The 25,162-nt window shown below is 26.4% G+C and overlaps 1 protein-coding gene and 1 long non-coding RNA gene across 4 annotated transcripts in view; one reads left to right on the top strand and one right to left on the bottom strand.

Annotated features, from left to right (window-relative positions):
* LOC101238762 (uncharacterized) overlaps positions 1-25,162 on the top strand; it is a 161,455-nt gene that overhangs the window by 121,507 nt on the left and 14,786 nt on the right. For all 3 annotated transcript variants that reach the window (XM_065800743.1, XM_065800744.1, XM_065800745.1), the window contains 6 exons: positions 4,003-4,138; positions 4,984-5,183; positions 9,262-9,373; positions 9,463-9,785; positions 13,189-13,384; positions 18,403-19,044. In XM_065800743.1, the coding sequence (XP_065656815.1) occupies positions 4,003-4,138; positions 4,984-5,183; positions 9,262-9,373; positions 9,463-9,785; positions 13,189-13,384; positions 18,403-19,044 (1,609 nt within the window). The remainder of the gene's footprint in view (positions 1-4,002; positions 4,139-4,983; positions 5,184-9,261; positions 9,374-9,462; positions 9,786-13,188; positions 13,385-18,402; positions 19,045-25,162) is intronic.
* LOC136082807 (uncharacterized) lies at positions 24,041-24,250 on the bottom strand. Its single transcript, XR_010639733.1, has 2 exons — positions 24,200-24,250; positions 24,041-24,086 (listed from the first exon to the last, which is right to left on the bottom strand). It is a non-coding gene; the product is annotated as an uncharacterized LOC136082807 (long non-coding RNA).

The following is a 25,162-nucleotide window of genomic DNA, read 5'->3' as shown; positions in this document are numbered from 1 at the left end:
AAACTAAAATTCACTCCACCCTACTGCTCATGCAGCCAACCTTTAACCACAGTCACATTGTTGTAATGTCACGTCTCTTCCTCTTTTCTATAAATACTATAAGAGCTGTTCTTAAGAGCTAACATCGCTTGAGCCATCTACTAGAATTCATTCTCATGTTACTCGTCATTCAATCAAGTCTCATCCTTTTACTGTGACTGTTCCTAAATGTTCCAAAAATTCTTATTTGTCTAGTTTTTTTCTTCAAACATCAGTTCTTTGGAATTCATTCCATTTTTTTTTTGTTTTTCTGATTCATATAAATAAGTTGTCTGTTAATTCTTATCTTGTTTTATAAATTTAATCTTTTCTCTTCCAGTTACTTCCAACTCTAATAGTGATTGCTTGCAGCCTTGTTGGAAGTGAAGATGACAGAGCTGAAATCGAAAGCTGTTTTTCTAATTTGAAGATAGATATGTTAAAAATGAAGCAAGAGTTTCTGATTTCAGGCTATTGTATCACAAATCTTTACTATTGTATCATCTATCGATTATAATATCATTTATCTAAGCATCTCTTGCGATAATTCAAGTGAACCAACTGATTGTAAATAAAGACAGCAAATCTGTTAAACTACTTAATTCCTTTTAATTTAAGAGCAGGAAGTTTGAGTACAGCTTTATTGCTATCATGAAGTAATTCTATCTTCAATGAATAAATGGCCTTTCCTATCCAATATGCTCAATGGAAAGCACTAAGCTTTCGGATTGATATCATGATAAAACAATTATCATGGCAGGTTTTTGTATGCTTGTAAATACACCTAATTCCTTTGGCAATATAAAAAGTTTGCATTTGATTATTTCTGCATCACTTTTCAGCATCGTTTCAATTTAAATATACAATCACGATTACTCATTTAAGTTAAGTTATAACAAACACTTACCAAGTTTTATTCTTGCTACAGCTCTCATTAAAGAATTGACTATTATTATAAAAATTAAAAAACATTATATATATATATATATATATATATATATATATATATATATATATATATAATCTAAACAATTTTAAAATGTATTCTACAAAATAGAGTGCCCATTGTTCTTAAAAGAACAGAGCAATTATAATTTAGAAAAAAATCAATAAACAAAAAAAAAACATTTGTTAAGTGATTTTATATATATAATATATATATTATATATATATATATATATATATATATATATATATATATATATATATATATATATATATATATATATATATATATATATATATATATATATATATATATATATATATATATATATATATATATATATATGTATATATATATATATATATATATATATATATATATATATATTGTTTAATGTAGTTTATTCATTGAAAATATTTCATCTTTACACAATGTATCTTTGTGTGGGTTTAGTATGTGGGGAAAAAAACTAGACAGATAAAAGTTTTTTGAGAATAAGAGATTTGTAGAGGTAGAGAACGGAATCAGCAGTAAGATTTTAGCCAGCATAATAAAGAGAATCTTAGCAGATGCTATCTTTGTAATTGTATATATCGCTTTCATGAGAGATCAGTAGTAAACAATAATCCAAAAAGATGTAAAGAAGAGGACTCAGTGAGAGGGTTTCCATTTATATATATAGGAATCTTGACAGTATTGTGACAGCTGTTTGCAGTAAATAACTTATTGGAGTTAAAGTTCACAAGCCACTATTTGTTTCAATCTGTTACAGAATCAAGATCAGTTGCCTGATCTAAAATATTGAAAAGAGAACACTTTTTGTCAAAACATGAGTATAAAGTTGAGTCATCAGCAAATTGAGCCACTTTAGGCGTAAGGTTATCAGGAAGATCATTAATGTAGACTAGCATTCTGGATCTTTAAAATACTGGTCTTGGTATACTTATCTTTACTTATACCCTTCTATATTTATACCTTTCTTCAATATTTTTTAGTAAGCGGTAGAAAAACTATACATATTGTCTACCTTTTAAAGTTACGAATAAAAAAATAATTTATAACATAACTTTAAAAAGTTTTGAATATTTCTGTAGTCATTGTGCAAATTGCTATCTAGTGGTAGAAAATAAAAATCTGTCAAATCTTTGTTTTGAATTAATAATTAATCTTCAATACTTTATATCTTTTTATTGTTAAACTGTAAGTTTATATAAAAAAACGAGTACAGACTTTTTTCATAAATTTTTTTGTTATTAGGTATCTATTAATTTTTTATTAAATTTTTTCCAGACTATCCCATTTTATTAAGATCCTATAAAAAAAAAAGTTGTCTCTGTAATGTGTGTTGAACATACAGACTTAACTAATTACCTAAGCACATTAATAACTTAAGTATCTCTATTATGACATGCACAAAAAATTTCTACCGGCGTTTTGAAGTTTATTGTCATTTTAAGCTTTTTAAAAATTCTCTTTCCCATTTGATTGTTATAGTATATTATATCTTTATATATCAACAATAGAACTTTGAAAATGTTTTAATTTGTATTTTAGAAAATTAGAAAAGATTTAAAAAAATTAATATGCTAGTGACAGGATTTGAAAACTCACTTTGTAATTTGGAAGTGCAGCAAGCTAACCACTTCAGCCACTAAGACACACTAAACTGCCGGTTTTTGACAGTATTTAAAAAACAAAAGAGGGAATGCAATAAATAACTTTATAAAACTGCAATTAAATGTTTTAAATCAAAATTAAAGAGATTTTGCTGCAATGCAATTTTTAAATAAAAGAAAAACTTTATTAAAATATCTATTGAAATTCAAAAATGTTTTATTTTTTATTTTAAAAATTGAAAAAAAAAAAAATGTTGAATATCAAGGATTTGAACCACTACATTTTACTTCAGAATGCTGCAACCTAACCACTTCAGTTACTGAGATGTATTGTTCAATGAAACTTTTAAAACTATTTAATAAACAAAAGAATTTATAAAACGACAAATAAATGCTATAAATCCAAATTAAGGAAATGTTGCCTCAATTCAATTCTCACACAATTCAACTCAACACAAAGCCAAACTGTAAAACTTGGTATATGTTTTAAAATTACATAATTTGAAGTTTACACAAGTTTACATAATTCACTCATGAATGAGTAATGGCAGCATTAGCATTAAATTCAGTATTAAAATATTATATGATTTCATTTCCAGTTACCATTGTACCCTGAAAGTAACTAGAGTAACTAACTAAAGTAAAAGTAAATAGAGTGTTCCATTCAGTACAAGTTTAGTTCATTTTTTTGATCAACTCTAGTGAATGGACCATTGAACAATTTAGTGCGGGTTAATAAATTCTGCTCAATGTTTTGCAGATTTCAAAGTTAGTTACCAAAAATATCTTTTCTTTAGAAATATTGATTGTTGTTACTTTATTTTTCATTTTTTTTTAATGGTTACCTCCTAAAGGCTGAGAAGGCCACTACAGAGGAGGAGGCTATTTAATTTTAAAAGGGTTATAACTTAGTTATAACCCTTTTAAAATTAAATAGTCTCCTCCTCTGTAGTGGCCTTAGAAGAGACTACTTAATTTTAAGAGGGTTATAACTTAGTTATAACCCTCTCTCACCTCTATAACTCGAAACACGAACCTTGACAAACAAGGTTGCCTCTTGCTTATGAGTGAGTGCTCTTCCCCTACACCACTACTGCATAATATCAATATTAACTATGCTTAAAAAAAGTTAAATTTTGTGATTCATTTAGAATATTTTTTTGTTATTTTGATAAGGAATTAAAATCTTCCTCAATTAGTTAGTGTCAAAATCCAATGGGTTGTGATGCTACCTATTTTTCAAATTTTTTTGCAACAAAAGTTGTAACAGGTTACCTAAATCTTTATTATTTTTTTAATAAGTTTTGAATCCAGAAGTTTTTGACTGTTTTTATATCTTATATTACAGAACAAGGTAATAAAACATCAAAAAAGTAGTTTCTTTTAAGTATAGAAAAAGTAAGACAAGTTTTTCTATTTAAGATTTATGTAGGAATGGTTTGTGCAATTATTACTATTCCTGTTAACTTGTTGCTGACTCAATTATTTCGCTTGATTGAACCAGTTTATCAAAATGGTAATATTTCAAAAAGTCATGATCTTTTTATAGAAAATAAAGGTACGTACATATTTATATACTTCAACATAATTATTCTAAATTTAATTGTATAAATCCATTTTTTGACATCTTTTTTTTTTGTCTGGTGTTATTTTAAGAAATACAACTGCTATTATTTAAAAACACAACTGTTGGATGACCATTGAATATATTTTTGTTTTTCTGTTAAATTGACTAATTATAAGTGCATGTATGTTTTTCATTTATATATATATTTGAATAACTGTTTGACTAAATAAAAGTTAGGATCAGGATTTTTATAATTATATTAAATAATTTTTTAAATAATTACAATGCGATTGCATGCACCGTAATTATTTGAAAAAGTGCATTCTTATTTGAAACTGCTAGTTTAAGAAGTTTTTCAGCAAAATCTTAAAATCTGAATATCTCCTTAGGAAAAAAATTAAAGATTTTAATATTTTGCCAAGTTAATCTGCCCTATGTATATGATCATCTCTTTGATTGGTTATTTTTGGTAACCTTTGCATTTTTTACTGTTTTCTCCTTTTTTAAACTTTTTTTCTGTAATTTTGCAATTTTAATAGTTGTTGCTTGCAGCATTGTTACTTGCAAATAGTGAATTTATTGAAAGAGAAAAAAAAACACATGCCACTCATCTGTTGTAGATAGAATTTGTTATCATAAACTTCATTGCAGGAGGTCTATCTATTAGTTCTCAATTAATATTTATAAATATTGCAAAAGGTCAATCTATTAGTTATCAATTAATTAAGAGGTTGATAGGGATAGATATCAATTAAATTTCTTGAAATATTTAGTATAGGTGTTTGTTTTATTTATATCCTAATTATGTTTACAATTATTTCCCAAAATTTTTCTAGAGTCAAACTTTAGCAGCATTGAAAAAGATTTGTATAAAAAGTCTGAAAAACCATTTTACCTCCCACATTACTTTCTATACATTTCTTGGATTCTTTGTGTTGGAACAATTTTAGGACTTGGTTATGTTATACTATTGTATGGAATGTCTTTTGGGAATAAAAAGTCATTGGATTGGTTATCAAGTGTGACTCTTGGATTGGTTAGAATCTTTTGTAATTGCTTTTAATTTAGTTTTTTATGCATGTCTGTTTTTTTGATAGTATTTATATGTGTTACTAGATTGTCAGGTTATTTAATCTCAAACTAGTAAATCATTATAAACTTTGTTTAGTTTACAATAAAAACTTTGAATTTTTTTCTTTGTGTTTCTGTTAATGTTATAAAAATATTATCATCCAAATAACACTAAATGATAATACTAAAAGAAATATGCTTTATATATAAATAAATAATATATATAAAGTAATTATTCAAACTGTTTGTTGACCTCCGAAGTTTATCAGCACCATTATTATATATTTTTATGGCTGCTATACTAAAGTTGAGAAATTTTTTAAATAATAAAGTTTTGAATTAAAGTTTTTACATAAAATTTATTTTTGAAAAAAAATATATTAATAAACTTATTTTAGAATCACTTGAAAAGTTCTTTTATAAAAATGAAAGCCAAATTTATTATAAGATGTGATACATTATACCTACTGTTATGCAATGGAATCCTGAAACAACGCCTATTATATTTATGTTTACCAACTAAACATTAGTCAAAATAATATATGCTCAAAACTAAAATTGTTTTCTTGTATCTCTAGTTATTGTTTCAAGTTAAAGTGTTTTTTATTTAATTCTTTGTCTTGATTAGTTTTCATATGATTGCAAAAAAGAAATCTAAAGATTTCTATTTTCAAGTGAGTTCAAGTGAAAAAAAATTTTTTTTTACACTGCAATGTGGAAGGAATGCGCTTAAGTCATACCTTCGCTTTTTAATCTCTCTCTAATCCAATCAAATCTTTTTAACCAAAAATGTTTAAATTACTTTGTAAAAACACAATACCCATTGTATGGTTGAATAATAATTGCATCATTGCATTGCATAATCAAAAAGCTGATGTAAAAGTTCTGCTCCCTTACCAATCCCTAAATAGTTTAGTTAATAAAACAAAACTTAAAGAAGTAAAGTCATGTAAAATAAAATAAAACATAGTTAACAAATAACATAAACAAAAATAAAATACAAATTTAAAATAATAAAACAAAAAAATTCTTATATTGTTTATAGATATATATATATATATATATATATATATATATATATATATATATATATATATATATATATATATATATATATATATATATATTTCATATAAATTTGTTTAGTTTTATTTATTTACTTGAAATAAAAAATAAAAATGTTTCAGTTTACATCCCGTTTGTATCACAAATATCAAGTCTGAAAAAGTTTATCAATATTTATAAATATATAATATGATATATCAATAATATTATAAGGTTAAGTTATTATTACTATTATAGTGTTAAACTTTTAAATTAAGAAATAAATAATATTACAAAAACTTAAACAACATGTCAAGTAGAATATATTTTCCATTAGTCATCAGTTTCTCTAGTTTTGACTGAATGTTTTATTTTGTTTTTGTTATTCTTCTCCCCAAGGCTAAGAGGCTGAGAGCCAATACATTTTACACCTATTCATCTCCCCAAGGCTGAGAGCCACTACTAATGTTGATGCTTCTTTATTTATTTTTTTATTGTGGTTACAACCCTCTTTTAACTCGATGTACTCGATGTGTCACCTACTCTTTATCTTCTAGGATTAACTCTTACTTCCAAATTTTCTTGGAAACCGTATATCAAATCAGTTGCAAAATTAGCTAAGGTTGCATCTCTTTATCGAGCTCGTCACTTTCTTACTTCGGATTATATTCTCTATCTCTATAAATCTCAAATCTGGCCTTGTATGGAATACTGTTGTCATATCTGGGGCGGATCTTCTAATGATGCCCTTTCTCTTTTAGACAAGGTGCAAAAATGCATTGTAAACATAGTTGGACCTGCTCTTGCAGCCAACCTCCAATCATTATCACATCGTCATAATGTCGCTTATCTTTCTCTTTTCTACAAATACTTTAATGGGCACTGCTCTAAAGAGCTAGCGTCTCTTGTGCCATCTACTAAAATTCATTCTTGTGTTACTCATCATTCAATTAAGTCTCATCCTTTTTCTGTGACTGTTCCTAAGTGCTCTAAAAATGCTTATTCGTCTAGTTTTTTTCCTCGAACATCAGCTCTTTGGAACTCGCTTCCTTCATCTTGCTTTCCTGATTCATATAATTTGCAATCTTTTAAGTCGTCTGTCAATCGTTATCTTGCTCTACAATCTTCATTTTTTCTCTTTCAGTAACTTCCAACTTTAATTAGTGGCTGCTTGCAGCCTTGTTGGAAGCAAAGATGTTTAAAAAAAAAAAACTATAACTCTGAAACACAAACCTTGGCAAAAAAGGTTGTTTGGCTGAGTCTAGCAATAAAGTTAAGAATGGTACTATTGGCGATGTGGTGGGAATTAAACTCAGAACTTCTTGCTGAAGCAAGCACTATACCACTATACCACTACTACATTAGTTTTGCTCTGGTTTTCATAACTAAAAGAAGGTTTTAATTCTTTTAATATTCATTAACACACAAATTAGATTTGAAAAGTCATTTTCAAAACAACAAGTCATTCAAAAGCTCTCTTGTACTATAGGTACTTCTACTAAAGATTTAAAGACTGGTTTATAAAACCAGTCCTTAAATCTTTTATTTGTAAACTTTTTTCACTTTTTCCATTTGATTTTTTACCACTCAAGATTATTCTATTTTCATGTTTTCAAACACTGATAAAGTCAATACTCAACCCTAAATAAGGTTTAGTTGCTAGATTAATTTCTGCCTGATTGAGAGTGTTTAAATCAATATATTAAGACTTGCGTAAACATTATGATTATTATATTTATGAGCAGCAATCCAGCATTAAACCAAACCTTAAAAAGTTTAAAAATTCCCCAAATTTTTTTTTTCTCAGACTACGTTTTTGCATAACTTAAGAAACAAATAAATAACCTTTAGAAGGAAGATGGCTGGTCTATGACTTTTTATTTTTAATAGTTTTCTTTGTTTTTGTCTGGGCTTAACAATATTTTTTAGAAATACAACTTGATAATTAATCAGCTTTTAAGCAACATTTAAATTAACATTAAGCCTGTGACAAGACTGCCTAAATAAATATCTGCCATTGGACAAAAATAAATATTAGAAACGTTTTTCCGTACTGTAAAAGAATGAAATTAGAACAGAGAAAATAATTTGAGTAAAGCATAATTCTTAAAACTACTAAAGATCAGTTAAACAATCAAAGCAAAAAAAATTATCATAATAATTAAATAAAATTATTTATCACTTTTGTTCGTGACACAGGCGTGTTTAACTTCAGCCCTATTGCATAATTTTGATTTAAACAAGTTTTCTTGCTATTAAACTATTTTTAAAAAATCCTCCATATTTTTGACTCCTTGAAGATTTAAAATAAAAAAGAATCCTCGATATTTTTGACTCCTTGAAGATTTAAAATAAAAATCCTAAATGTGAAGGAACTATGTTTTTTAACTGTATTGAAAAACTGTTTCGCTGGTTTTAATTTTCTTTAAAGGTCTAAAGAAACAAATTGTTAATAAAAACCAACACAGCTAAAGTATCTCGTCTCATACTTTTACTGTATCCATGCCTGCATGCTCTAATAACTTTTTTGTCTAGTTTTTTTCTTTGCATTTTAACCCTTTAGAACTCTCTCCCATCTTCATGTTTTCTTGATTCATACAACCTACAACTTTTGTCTTCTTCTGTCAGCCGTTTCATTGCTCTATAACTCTAATCTTTTTTTCTAGTAACTCCTAACTTAATACTGGTTGCTTTCAGCCTTGTTGGGAGTAAATCACAATAACAAAAACAATTAGTAATCCAATAAAACTAATTATTAACCAAATTAAAGTTGTTAACAAACAGAAAAATAATCAGCAAGCATGTTAACTAAAAACGAAATTGAAATAATTAGCAACCAAATTAAAAATTATAAAATTAACATTGAGAACAACCACTGATACTATGTTTTTATTAAAAGCAATTTTATTCAGGATAAAAGTTCATTTTGTACATTTTTTTTTTTTAACTATGTCTATCTTTTTTTTGCATTTAATTATGTCCATTTTTTTTTTTTTTAGATCCACGATACAATGCTTATTCAACCAACTAAAATTTTCTTATTTGCATTACTTTATGCGTTTGCTTCTAAAGTAACAGTTTATAAAGAAAAGTATGTGCTTTACATACAAGGTATTCTTTTCAACTTTAATTTTTAATTTTTTGTTTATTTTTATCTATTATAGTTATAACCTAAAAGAAGTGATAACCTCCATTATTAGGCAAAACACTTGCTCACAATGAGAGCTGGCTTCATTCAAATATGAATGAAGAAATAACATCCAATCAAATAAGCACTTCTACAGCACCACCTACAAAGTCTTCAATTAAGATTATGAAAGAAGCTCGTTTATTGCAGCTTAAGTTGTATTCAACTGCATGGGAGCTTCTACTGTACTGTTTATTTTCTATAGTTGTTTTTTACCTTGGATACATGTCAAAAGAAAAGAGTTCATATTTTCAAACAAGAGATGTAGAAGAACTTTTTAACCTTAAACTAAGAACAACCACAAAAGTTTATAAAAATTTTCAAGTTTTAGAAAGGGTATAATGTTTATGATGTCTTGATTATGATGACAATTATGATGGCGATGATGATGATAATAATGATGATGATGATAATGATGATGATTATGATGATGGTGATGATGATGATGATGATAATGATGATGATGATGATGATGATGATGATGATGATGATGATGATGATGATGATGATGATGATAATGACAATAATAGTAAGTGACCTGGATTGATATTTGACCACCGCTGGGGCCAGATTTGATAAAATATAGCCAGAGCTGGGTTTGTGACTGGGTCAGCATACATTTATACATCCTAAAGTATATTTTTTTAAATTAAAATTAATTTTAAATTTTGTATATATATGCATATATAAACATCATTATGATCAACATGATCATCATAATCATCATTATTATCATCATCATCATTATTATCATTATCATCATGATCATCATCATCATCATCATCATCATCATTATTATTGTCATCATCATCATGATCATCATCAACATGATCATGATCATCATCAACATGATCATGATCATCATCAACATGATCATGATCATCATCAACATGATCATGATCATCATCAACATGATCATGATCATCATCAACAGCATAAGAGAGGAAGGCTAAAGCCTGATGATGATCATCATCATCATTATCATCATCATCATCATTATCATCATCATCATCATTATCATCATCATCATGATCATGATTATCATGATTATCATTATCAATAGCATAAGAGATGAAGGCTAAAGCCTGATGATGATGATGACCATCATCATCATCATTATCATTATCATCATCATTATAATCGTCATCATGATCATAATTATCATGATTATCATCATCAATAGCATAAGAGAGGAAGGCTAAAGCCTGACGATGATGATGACCATCATCATCATCATCGTTATTATCATATCATGATCATTATCATCATTATCATTGTCATCATGATCATCATCATCATCAACAGTGTAAGAGAGGAAGGTTAAAGCCTGATGATGATGATGACCATCATCATCATCATCATCATCATCATGACAATGATGATCATTATAAACTTTATCATCATCATCACAATCATCATCATCATCATCATCATCATCACCATCATCATCATCATCATCATCATCATCATCATCATCATCATCATCATCATCATCATCATCATCATCATCATCATCATTATCATCAGGCTTTAGCTTTCCTCTTTCATGCTTTTTCTCTAATATAAAAAATCATTTTTTTTCCTTAATAAAACTCATTCATACAATATGTAAGGCACTCTTCAAATTTTCTTACTTCTACGGCTACCATTTTCTAATGAAGCTGCTACCTTTCTACATTCTGATACTTAAATTACTTTAATCTTTTCTAACAAATGTTATTTGATACAATGTTTTTTCTAATTTGTCTAATATTATGCTTCCTTTTCTTGCTTTGCTAGAGTCACACCACACATTCATCTGATCATCTTCACTTTCGGCAAATACTACACCAAATAAATACTAAAGTTTATATAACAATGAAAGGATATTGTATGCCAAGACCTAAATAAATAGCAAACAGATACTTTTATATTCATAATATGTATGCAAAAAGTGCATCTTGGAAGCTTTTATTTCTTCTGGAATAAAAGTTTGGAAGCTTTTATTACTCCTCTTCATTTTAAGTCAAGCCTCATTCTACTCCACATTTTTTAACAATTCATCTTTATTACAAGAACATCTTGTTATTCTTATCTACTAAAACTCTAATTTGACTCTTGATTATAATGGCCATACTCTTCCTGACAGTTAAACAGATTAACCCATTATTACACATCCAAATCACTCTGGCCTCCAATTCTAAAGTTGATTCTCAATTAAACACTTCTACAGCTTGTGCTCCAGAATAGATTTCCATCATAGACTTAAAAAATTGTTCCCCAAAATTCTCTTCAATTTTTGCTAGTTCCAAGTGGTTCCAATTTTTCAAAATTCTAGAAAACCTTGATCTCTCCAACTATCCTACAATTAATCTTCACTCTGTTATTAGTTTCTTTATATAAAAGGTTTTGAAGTTATTAAATTACTTCTTTTTAACTGCAGTATTATAGCTATTCTTGAAGGCCTCTTCTTTATTTCAAGAACTTTGATGGTATCACAAGGTTCTATATTTACTCCTGTATTATTTCATATCTACAATAATGATCTTAATTAAATCTAAAGTGACTCTATTTGCTGACAACTCAAATTTATACTCTTGTCTTGACAAAAAATCTTCACTTTTTAACTGCTTAGAACAAGCAGACGATTTTAAATCTGATCTCTCTTCTGTAACAGCCTAATGCTTGCAGTGGCTTATGAATTTAAATTTTGGGCTTAAAATCCACAAATACAACAAAACTCATTTCTTTACTGCAAAAAAATATAGCAATGTTGTTGGTATTCCTATATTAATGAATAACAACCCTCTTACTCTCAGACAAAGTCTTAAAGCACATTGTAAATGTAATTAGACCTACTTTATCTGCAAAGCTTGAGCCACTCTTCCATTGTTGTAAGGTTGAATTTCTTTCTTTTTTCTACAAATACAATCATGGTCAATGCCCAAACGAGCTATCATCACTACAACAATAAACCAAAATTAATTTTTGCTTGGCTTTTTATTCAACAATTTGCATCGTTTTACTGTATTTGTCCCTTCACCTTATGAAAAACTTTTTATAACATGATAATTAATCCTTTAGAAGATGGGTAAGAGTAAGTAAAAACCTCATACCCATCTTCATATTTTCCTTTTTTATACAACTTACAACTTTTTAAGTCGTCAGTTATGCATCGCCTAGTATTTTAACTATTCTCTATTTTAAAGTAACTCATAACTTAATAGTAGTTGCTTGCAATCTTGTTGGAAGTAAATTAGAGTTTAAAAATATATAAATGTATTTAATGAATAGTAAATGTAAGCATAAAATTATGATATATTAGATATTGTAATTTTTATTTTAGTCCCAGCTATCAACCCCTGCTAAATCTTATAATTTTACTGAGGCCGGGGCCGGGTTTGCAAAAAGTCTCATTTTTAGACGGGGCCCCAGTCACTTACATGATGATAATAATAATGAAGATAATGATGGTTACAATGATGATTATGATAATGATGATAACGATGATGATGATGAGGATAATGAAAATAATGATGGTGATGATTATGATAATGATTATGATGATAATGATGATAATGATAGTGATGATGATGATGATAATGATGATCATGATTATAATTATGATGATAACAATAACGATGATAATGATGATAATGATAATGATAATGATGATGCTGATGGTGATGATGATGTTGATGTAAGTTAGTAATTAAGTAAGATGAGAGTTAAAATAAATAATTTTATTTTTATGCTTCAGCTTCAATCCTCTGAAGATTTCTGGTCATGGATTGACTTTTTTTTTCTTCCAATAATACATCCTGAGCCCTGGTTCAATTTAAGTGACAAGTTCATAGGCACCGAGTACATGGATTTTCCTGGAAAAACATTTTTGCCTGATCTCACATCTAAGGTTATTAATGGAATACGAATTAGACAAGTTCGGGTGAAACCAGGTAAATATATAATGCATTATTTAACATATGAAACTGTTCTTTATACAATGATCATATATAAAAAGTTTAATTAATATAATTAAAAACTTTTAGAACTTTTACAAGTGTAAATCATTACATTAATACATACATTATTTGAAAAAATTAATTTTTAGTATAATTCTTAACGTTCATAAATATTATTGTATTGTTAGTACCATTTATCACTTGTCACTTGTACCACTTACTGTGCTGACGCAAAAATTTTTAACTTCTTTTTTCAACCTTCAACACAGATCTTTGTGATTTCTTTTTTAGACAACCCAAATGGCTTGTCTTCACTACTTGATCTGTGTCTTTTCTTTGACTCTAACTTGTGTGGAGTTTCTCCTACTCATTCATTTTTTGGTGGTTTAATTAAATCTACTAAATCTTTCACATAAGATTCATCAATGCAATTTGTACAATTATCTTAAGACAAACTGAAATTTCTTTTGAGATTTTCTTCTTGATAGTTTTTGGACTAATATCTCTTTGCTAAAAATTGTCCTTCAAATGGTCCATTTGTTTTTGCATCGCTATCCATAAACCTCTAAAAAAAATTATTTTATCAACTTATACTCACAAAACTATGCTCTTAAATGGTTCTAAGTCTTGACCACTATCATTTTAATAATTGACATCTTTTAACATCAGTAGTTGAAAAATTTTATAACTAAAAAAACTAAATTTTTTTTTTTAATGTTTAAAGGGGGTGATGGTGGGAGGTGTTTGGATTGCAATGATGAGAGATTCAAAGTTGTGCCCACAGTTATCCACATGCGTCTAATTGATACTTTTTTTAAACCTAATTCTTTATTTTTAATGATGATTTATGTTTTACTCAATAAGAGACATGAATAACTTTTTCACAGCTGGATATATGATATAAATACATGCATTTGCCTGATATGCTGGATATACTAAAACAATTGTAAACACTTTTCTTTTTAAAAAAAGTTCATTTAGGTATTCTGTATTCTGCTTTAAGGGGCTCAAAAGGTATTTACATAGCTATTTTTATGAACAGATGACATTTTTTGTGGTATTTTTTTTCCTGGTATCATGCTTTTTCTAGAGAAAACGTGCCCCTGTTTGTTTGAGTTTTTCAAAGATTTTTTAATGGAAAATCACAATTTAAAGACTTACAAATAAACTTTTTATATCAACTTTATATACTTAGACGGGTTTTTATTTTTTTTTTAATGTTTTTATTTTTTATTTTTTTTCAAAAATCTTTTGAAAAATATACACATTAGTATATTTTATAAGATTTAATAGTCGATTACTCGGTCATTAAAGATGGTATAAAGGTGCATCTTTTATTTTTACATGTAAAAATGATTTTCGACCTTAGACTGTATATGTTTTGTATTTGATGTCACCTTTGCTTAATTTAGATCTCAATTTTATCTTTTCTGCTTAGAGAAAATATTCTTTTAATCATCTCACTTCACTCAGGATGAGTTAAGGGAGATGATTAAAATAATATTTTCCCAAACATTCTCTACTACCATTCTCTGATTGAGTCACCCAGAGAATGGCAGCACACCAAATAAATTTGACTTGTTTTTATATGATAGAGATTGTAAAAAAATTTAAAAAGCGAAGTTTTTCCATAATAAACATAGTATAACCATAGTTGCAGAACCTAGTGGTATTAATTTGGCTTTTACTTTAATTATGGCATTTAAATAATAACCCCTGGAGTATGCACAGGAATATGCTCTAATGCACCGGAATATGCTCTAAGACCTTATAACACATTCCCAGAAATTTTTTTATTATCAGAAATTTTCTTCTTATTCCAAAAATGTACAAAACAATTTTTCATCAGGATTTTGGTTGAAATCATATAATTCAGCAAAGAGTGGGCTCTTTGTTGAGAATTTTGTTTAAGATAGGTAACAAAGAGCCATGCGGAATACTCAAATTTCTAGTATTTTGATGCTAAAGTCAAATGAAGATGATTTCCAAAAAATTCATCTTTATCTGTTCAAATTTTTTTTTTTTTATTTGATATTTGGACAAATTAAATTTTTTTTCCATAGATTATACATTATCTAAAGATCTAAAGGTTTTGCTTAAAATTGTTTAAAAATAAACTACATCATCATAGCAAATTTCTTTTCCAACCATTCTAAGCATATCTTTTAGATCTTCAGGCACTGTGTAATCTAAGGAAGAAATGTTCAATTTATTCAAATTTATCTGCAAGGTTATGGTTTTGTTTTGTTTAATAAAAGCAAAATAGACAATATAATAGTTTAGTGGAAACTTGAATCTTTAAAAGAATATCCTTCACACTTGCATAATTTATTTGCAATTTTATTATTTTTTAAATCTGGATTTAAGGTGATCAGCAGTGTAACTTTATGAAATGCTTGCCCTCCATACACAACCAGTTTTATATCAACATCGTTTTGTTTCTTGATTTTTGTGATGCAACATAATTGATACAAACACTTTAATGCAATACACCAGAAATCTAGTTATGTATAGTTATTCGAGAAAAAATCTTTTCCTACTAACTATATATAACTTTCATGACATTCATAAAAAATCAAAATGAATTATAGAGATTGAGATCAAGTTATCTAAAAAATTTGAAGGTAACAGTTTAATTACACTGATCAACAAATAAAATTTTATTGTGCATATCTTTTAAACTAGGTGGTTTTTTAAAACAAATTAAATTTGCTGATTTCAAATATGCAAACTATTTTTCACCATCACGTCAAGTTGTAAAGATATTTGGATTCAAATCTTTAGTATTTAAGGTAAAGTCCCTAACATTGTCGAAAAAAAAGTTATTCAAAAGTATGTCAACCTGGGTCTCAAAAGAAGCGTATTTTCATAGAGATTTTAGGAAACATAAATATTTTTCCTTAAAATTTATTGAAAAAAAAATTATGTAAAAAAATGCTAAAGACTCTTAAAAAAATTTCAACAGAATGTTATTCAGCAATAATACAAAAAATACTTATTTTTAGTACAAATAAATAACATTTTTAAAATCTCTATGAAAATACGCTTCTTTTGAGACCCAGGTTGACATACTTTTGAATAACTTTTTTTTCGACAATATTAGGGACTTTACCTTAAATACTAAAGATTTAAACCCAAATATCTTTACAACTTGACGTGATGGTGAAAAATGGTTTGCATATTTAAAATCAGCATTTTTAATTTGTTTTAAAAAACCACCTAGTTAACAAGATATGCACAATAAAATTTTATTTGTTGAGTGTGTTATTTGTTTTTATTTATTCCTAATAACTATATCAGGATTGAATAACTTCTAACAAGATTTTTGTTCTCAGTAAGTTTATTATTGAAAACATGAAAGGTCTATGTTATTAGTTGAATAAATTTTTAAGAGTGCAGTTTTGGTAAGGTTTGAGTTTTTTTTTTCTTTATTTTAATGTAAATATGTTTTTTCATTAATATTTATAGGTCTTAAATCCTTGCCTTTTCTGCTGCAGAAATTCAAAGCTTTATAACAAAATCAACTTTGATTAAATCTTTACTCTGGTATAAATTGGGGTTAAAATCCTGGTTTAAATTGTGGTTAAAATCCTTCCATAGTTTAAATCGTTACGTGGTTCAAATCCTTATGCACATTGTTTTTTCAATTTTATAAAAATAAATGTTTTTAAAGTTTTGAAATGTGTTTGAAATAATAATCAGAATAAATAAATGTTGAATATTAGAAATAATAGTTTTAATAAACGAATATTTAATGTTTGAAATAATAATTGTAATAGCTGTAAATTCTAATAAGAGGAAGAACAGAATTAGTAGTAAGCAAGTTCTAAAATTTCATTTTGTAACTTTATTTCTAAAACATGGGTGTGGGCATGTTTTTGTGGTGTTTAAGACATTTCTCTAATCTGTACACCTCCCTAAACCCCGTCCCCCCCAAAAAAAAGAATAGTCCTTTTGGGATAACACAATGGGATACCTTGACGAGATACCCTGGTGTATACCCAGAGTGGAACTTCTTTTGGGATGCCTGTCTCGGGCGAGAGTTGGAGGTCTTATTGTGTTCATACTGTACCATAAGGCACGAATCCATACTGTACTCAAGACGCCCATGACACACTTAAATCAATAATGTATGTTTACCACCCTTATAATACAGACCACATGATAACTACTTATAAAACGAATAATTCTGCTCCATCACTGATACTCTCTACACATTACACTTACGTATCTCGACTATTTTTTATTGTTATTGTTTATTTTTACAACATTACACTTATCATTTTTTTAGTAATTTTCTACTTTGAGGCTCTTTGTTTTCCACTGGACATCTGTCCTTTTGTACTTTTATCTCACTCTGCTCAACTCTTTTTAACTTATTATTCATCCCTAAGGCGTTCACTGCTCGGTGCAGCTTCACTAAAATGCTTTGCATTTACAACAAAAAATTTTTTTTGGTGTTATATTTTACTGGATCAGAATTCATAAAGAAAATGTCAAATTTCATTAAATAAATTTGTTTTTGTGAAAAAGATATACCCATTCTAAGTTTTTTCAGGTGATTTTCTGATAAAATTTAAATTCTTTTGATGAATTTTGATCTAATTTATAAAAGAATTTAAAAAAAGAATTATGATCTTAGAAAATGTAGTTCTAAGAAAGGGGAAATTAGGTGTCAAGACAGGGTTGTGTCAGCTTTAATTACCTCAACTTTTTACCAGTTATCCTTATTTGAAACCAGTATTTAATATACAAAAAATTTCAGTATGTCACATGCCTCTTATTAACCTATCTTAAAAAACAAAACTACTGGGCTCTCTTCTAAATTGTGCAATTTCAGGAGAATTTTCTGATATAAAAAAAAGGCCTTAGATAATGTTCCTGTGCACTGTTTAAATATTTAACAAGATAACAAATATTTTCAGCAATATATATTTCGTTTTTTATTAAGGTTTTGAAATGAAAATAGTTGAACAAATCTAATTCTTAACTGAAATTTTTTTTTGATTTAGATTCTTGTGTTAAACCCACAGTTTTGACTGCATATATTAAACTTTCTTGTTTGTCTGCCTATAAAGCTTTGGTTGAAGAAACACAGAACTTTGACTTAGATTGGACCAGACCAACAATAAGTAATAAATCTCAGTCAAGTACATTATCATTACCATGGAAGTATCAAACTTCAGAAGAATTGGACGGGTACTCATTCTCATCTGCTTTGGAAGTCTATGGTGGTGGAGGTTATGTTATTGAAATATTTCCAAAAAGAAAAAATCAAATATTTATAAATCAGTTAAAGCAAAAAAAGTGGATTGATCGCCAATCACGGGCTTTAATTTTTGAATTTGCCTTATTCAATGCAGCTACAAATTATTTTAATATGGTGACATTAACATTTGAGTTTCCTCCTTTTGGAGGAATTTTAACTTATTTTAATGTTAATACCTTTATGATCTATGCATCAACTACAGAACATGCCCTCGGTGTCATCGGCTCACAAATATTTTTTCTACTTATGACATTAATTTTTGCTATTCGTGAATTTAAAATATTTTATAGAAAAGGATGGAGTTATTTTATTGAATTTTGGAATGTTGTTGAAGCATTTTTGTTTTTTCTTTCTCTACTTGCTGTTTGTTTCTTCATTTATAAAGGTAAGTGTTTAATATTTTGTTAAAATCAGTTGTCTCCATGGTAATTGTTTAATATTTTGTCATAATCAGTTGTCTAAATGGCCAAAGATACTTCAAAAACGTCTGAACCTGGTCAAAATGTCTCTTACTAAATTTAGACATTTCAAAGATGTCTGAAGGGTGTCTTAAAAATTATTGATATCTTTAAAAAGTTTAACAAATAAGACATAAAAAAGATATTTATAAGGCTACTTCAAAAACGTTTTTTTTTAAAATGACAATCACATTGTTACTTGACTTATTTACACTTTTTCCAGTATTTTTATTAATTTGTCGTTGTGACCCTATGTAATTTTTTTTTAATTTTTTTGAATTTCAATTTAGAGTTACAATACAAATCGCTTCAAATTATTAGAAAATTCATCAATACATATGCAAATGCATTAGATACACACTGAATGTATCAAAAAAGATATGGATGACCAAACTCATTTAAATCTTTTTATAGAACCTTTAATATATATATATATATATATATATATATATATATATATATATATATATATATATATATATATATATATATATGTATATACATATATGTATATATGTATATATATATATATAATATATATATATTTATATAAAACACATATGTATTTTTTTTGTTGTAATTTACCTCCCCAAGACCAAGAAGGTCACTACAGATGAGGAGGCTACTTGTTGTATAATCCCTGTCCCAAATCTATTACTCCGAAACACGAACCTTGACAAACAAGGCTGCTGCGCGAAGAAACAAGTTGATATATGTATGCATTTAAATATTTGGGTTACTATATTTTGATATCCTCTAAAAAATATGAATGTATGAAAAATAAAAAAGATTGGATTAGAATTTAACTAAAAAATCATTTGTTTACTTTGCTTTTTAAATAAGGTCACTGTATTATCTTTTATTGCCTGGTGTGCCCCATACAAAAAATTTCTTCTCTGAAACTATATATATATATATATATATATATATATATATATATATATATATATATATATATATATATATATATATATATATATATATATATATATATATATATATATATATTTATATTTATATATATATATATATATATATATATATATATATATATAAATATGTATATATATATATATATATATATATATATATATATATATATATATATATATATATATATATATATATATATAAATATATATATATATATATATATATATATATATATATATATAAATATATATTTGCATCATAACTTTTAAAATGCCCCAAGATCCATATATAAAAAGTTTTCCAACCTTCAGAAGGTAGAAATTTCTCTGACATTTAGAGCATATTTTTTTCTAAATTTTTAAAATAAAGTATAGTTTATGATATAAAAATCAAAATTTTTGTACCCATCAGACCCCTTCCTCTCTGTAAGTGTTTGTGTGATAAAATGGAACTCTAAAATATATTGATATTGATAAATACATAAATATATATTCATATATATATGCATATATATTTATATATATATACATATATATATATATATATATATATATATATATATACATATATATATATATATATATATATATATATATATATATATATATATATATATATATATATATATATATATATATATATATATATATATATGTATATATATATATACATTGTATATATATATATACATATATATATACAATGTATATATATATATACATATATATATATACATTGTATATATATATGTATATATATATATATACAATGTACATATATATATACATTGAATATATATATATATATATAAATATATACAATGAATATATATATATATATATATATATATATATATATATATATATATATATATATATATATATGTATATATGTATATATGTGTATATATATATATATATATATATATTTATATATATATATACATATATATATATATATTCAATGTACATATATATATACATTGAATATATATATATATATAAATATATACAATGAATATATATATATATATATATATAAATATATATATATATATATATATATATATATATATATATATATATATATATATATATATATATATTCAAAACACCAGTGGTGTCCCTCCAGGATCTGTTCTAGGACCTCTTTTATTCATCTTATACATTATTGACATAACAGACCTAGTTAGCAATCTAATGAAGTTATACGCTGATGAAACTAAAGTTATTTCCACAAATTCCACTCCTGAGAGCCCAGCTCTGCTCCGGAATGGATATAAATCACATTGTGTCTTTGACTCTAATCTGGAGCTTACAACTTAATTACAAAAAGTGCCTTATCTTACGCCTTAACAAAAGCAAAAGTCCTAACCACCAATACTTTATCTTGACTCAGCAAGGGAAGCAGCTTCTTGATTCCTTGTACAGTGAAAGAGATCTTGGGATTTGCATTTCACACAACCTTAAATGGGATACACACGTTGAAATAATATCATCAAAAGCTAACTCTGTCCTCAGTTAACTAAAGAAATCATTTATTAATAAAAATGCACAAGTTTGGAAGAGCCTCTACACATCGATGGTCGGACCTCAAGTTGAGTATGCTGCTCCTGTGTGGAATTATTATTCTGCACACAACGTTGAAAAACTTGAAAAAGTCCAAAACCGTGCCACCAAAGCAATTCCATCTCTCAAAGCGTTATCCATTGAAGCCAGATTAGCACAACTTCATCTTACCTAGACGCAATCGAGGTGATTTAATCTACAACTTCAATTTTATAAATAACTTAGAAAATATTTTTTGGATTAACCTACAAATCGGTTTCATCTGTGCGAAAAACTAGAGGACACTCTCATCATCAATACAAAGAGTTCTTTAATGCTTTTGACCTCAATAACAACATGCATGTCATTTCTACTAGACTCAATTTCTTCCCTAACAGAGTAGTACACCGATGGAATTCATTCCCACAAACTGTGATTGACTCTTCTAATCTTAATGAATTAAAAAACCATTTGGACAAACACTGTAGCCAGTACTAGTATTACAATTAAAGTACCGAATTGCTGCTACAGCTCATTGTCTACTGGCAAAGAGCTAAAGGGTTGCTACTCCTTTCAAGCGACATTTCATTGTTTGCCACAGCTTGTCATTATCATTATTATTATTATTATTATTATTATTATTCTATATATATATATATATATATATATATATATATATATATATATATATATATATATATATAGATATATATTAGGGTGTGTCATAAAACAACTTTTCTAATGTTGTTTTATGACACACTCTAATATATTGTTTTTAATGTCTGATGATACCCCTTAAATGTGTTCCATGTAATAAATTGATACTAAATTAAAAAAAATTTTAAATAGAAAAAGTTTTTAGGGGTTGCTCAAGACCTATAAACATCAGACGGGTCCCTAATACTTTGAAAAAAAAAGTTCTTTAAAAGCATATCATGTTGGGCCTCAAAAGAAGTGAAATCTTATAAAAATTTTAAAAATAATAAAAAAAGTTTATGAAAACACAAATTTAAAAAGTTTATTTGAAAAAACTATGAAAATATGTACTTTTTTATTTTATGTTAAAAAACGATGGTTTTTAAGCCATAAAATTAAATTTAGTAATCTATATATAAAATGATTATTATTTTTGAAGTTTTTATAAAATTGCTCTTCTTTTGAGACCCAATGATATGCTTTCAAAGAACTTTTTTTTTCAAAATATTAGGGACCCATCTGATGTTTAAGGGCCTTGAGCAACCCCTAAAAATTGTTATATTTAAAAATTTTTTAAATTTTGTATTAATTTATTACATAAAACACATTTATGGGGTATCATCAGATATTTTCAAAAAATTTTGTTTTATGACACACCCTAATATATATATATATATATATATATATATATATATATATATATATATATATATATATATATATATATATATATATATATATATATATATATATATATATATAAATATATATATATATATATATATATATATATATGTATATATATATATATATATATATATTTATACATATATATATATATACATATATATATATATACATATATATATATATATATATATATATATATATATATTATATATATATATATATATATATATATATATATATATATATATTATTATTATTATTATTATTACATATATATCCCAGGTAGCAAGCTTACATTGACCCCACATTGGGCCAATGCATGGTGATACATTAGCCCAATGTTGAAATTTGATGTTGACCTTTAAAATTTCATGTTGTAATTTGATATTGAAATTCGATGTTGAATGCGGGTTTGATCATTGTTTAGGCATCGGCCTAACGTTGTATACAACATTGGCTCATAATTGTATACAGCGTTTACCCAATGTTGGGCCAACGTTTATACAACATTGGTCCGAGGTTGTATACAACATTGGCCTAACGTTGTCAACAATATCGGCCCAATATCTTATGTAAGATTAGGCTAATGTTAAATACAATGGAAAATGTTACTATAAATTAGCTCTATACTGAATTCAACAACAAATTTTGCAAACAAATGTGGCCTATATACCCTGATCAGCCTAACCTTTTATGCAACATTAGATCGTTGTTACAAATTGATGATTTGCATCGCTACATTGAAATTTATAGAGAAATAAAAACAAAAATGTATGATACAAGTATAAAAATTTATTTATTTAATTTACATAATTTCTCTGTTAAATATACACATTGCAAACAGCAAACATAAACCAAAAACTGACAGATTAAAGTTTAAATAAAAACTTTCCTTATAAAATTTAAGGTACACTGAAAATTAAAAAAAAATAAAATTAAAGGTCTCTGAAAGAAGTTTCGATATTGGCTGAGCTACTTCTTATTGAATCGTGTTTAGCTAATGTTTAGCTTTAAATAATATATGGTGCCCACGACTATCTTCTTTTAGTTCACCATCTCTATCACATGCCTGCATAAGCCATGCTTATTTAACTTCACAGTTTCTGCAAAAAAATTAGTTGTTTGTTTAATTATGCACCAAAGAAACATAACAAATTGAAAGTAATTGTGTAATGAAAAATTGAATCTGAAATAATGACTTTTCTAAATCACTTACCAATAGCAACATATGCAATCAACGTTTTTTCTATTCTGATTTTTTGTCCTCTTCCTCCATAGTTTAATTTTATATCTAGGCCATTTTTAAAAACTATTCAAAGTAAATAATATATAAAATAATCTTCGTCTTTAACTGCAATTTGTACCAAATAAATAATTTGGTTAGACATAAATTAATATAAAATCTCATTTACAAAAAATTTTCAAAGAGTATATTCTTTTAAGTACATAATTTGTATAAAGATATCATACAAAACGCATGAACAGGTCTTAAAAAAATATTTACCATTTAGTTGAGTTTTATCTTGTCTTTTAATTTTTCTCTAAGAATACTTAAATTCTGCTTACTGCTTTTAGTGACAATGACACTATGTCAGGCAAATCATTAACTGGCATATCTTTGTTACTCTTTCTAATTATGCTTAAAATTACATTTGATGTGTTTTGTAGTTCACCAAGTTGCACTTAAATGCTTGCCAATCGTGTCAACAATACCTGCATATCTTTAGGGGATACAATTTTATCTTGAAACAATAAAGTTAGTAATATTCTTAAGAAACTATACAACAAATTAAATATAACATTTAGAATTTAAATTCATTATTCACTAATAAAGCAAATAAAAGTAAAGACAGAGGGGCTTTTTTTAAATGATAAAAATATATACTTGGTGATGGATTCATAATATTTTTATGAATTATGGAATTTGCTGATGTGCATTAAATTTCTGGTACTGACACAAAACAATTCTCCTTAACGTTTGAGATACAGACTGCATTGTGAAACAAAAAATTTATATTAATACAATGTTTCTCAAATGTTTGTAAATAATTTTTTTTTAACATTTTCATTCTGAATATTAATAATAACAGAACTTTAAAAAATAATATCATCTACAAAAATATTATAATTATTACCTTAGTCTATTTAATAAATCTAAATAAACGTTTATATAATGAAT

Source organism: Hydra vulgaris, chromosome 07, assembly GCF_038396675.1.
Source record: "Hydra vulgaris chromosome 07, alternate assembly HydraT2T_AEP".
Classification (NCBI taxonomy): domain Eukaryota; kingdom Metazoa; phylum Cnidaria; class Hydrozoa; order Anthoathecata; family Hydridae; genus Hydra; species Hydra vulgaris.
The sequence above is the reverse complement of the archived record's forward strand: the minus strand, read 5'-3'. Positions and strand labels throughout refer to the sequence as shown.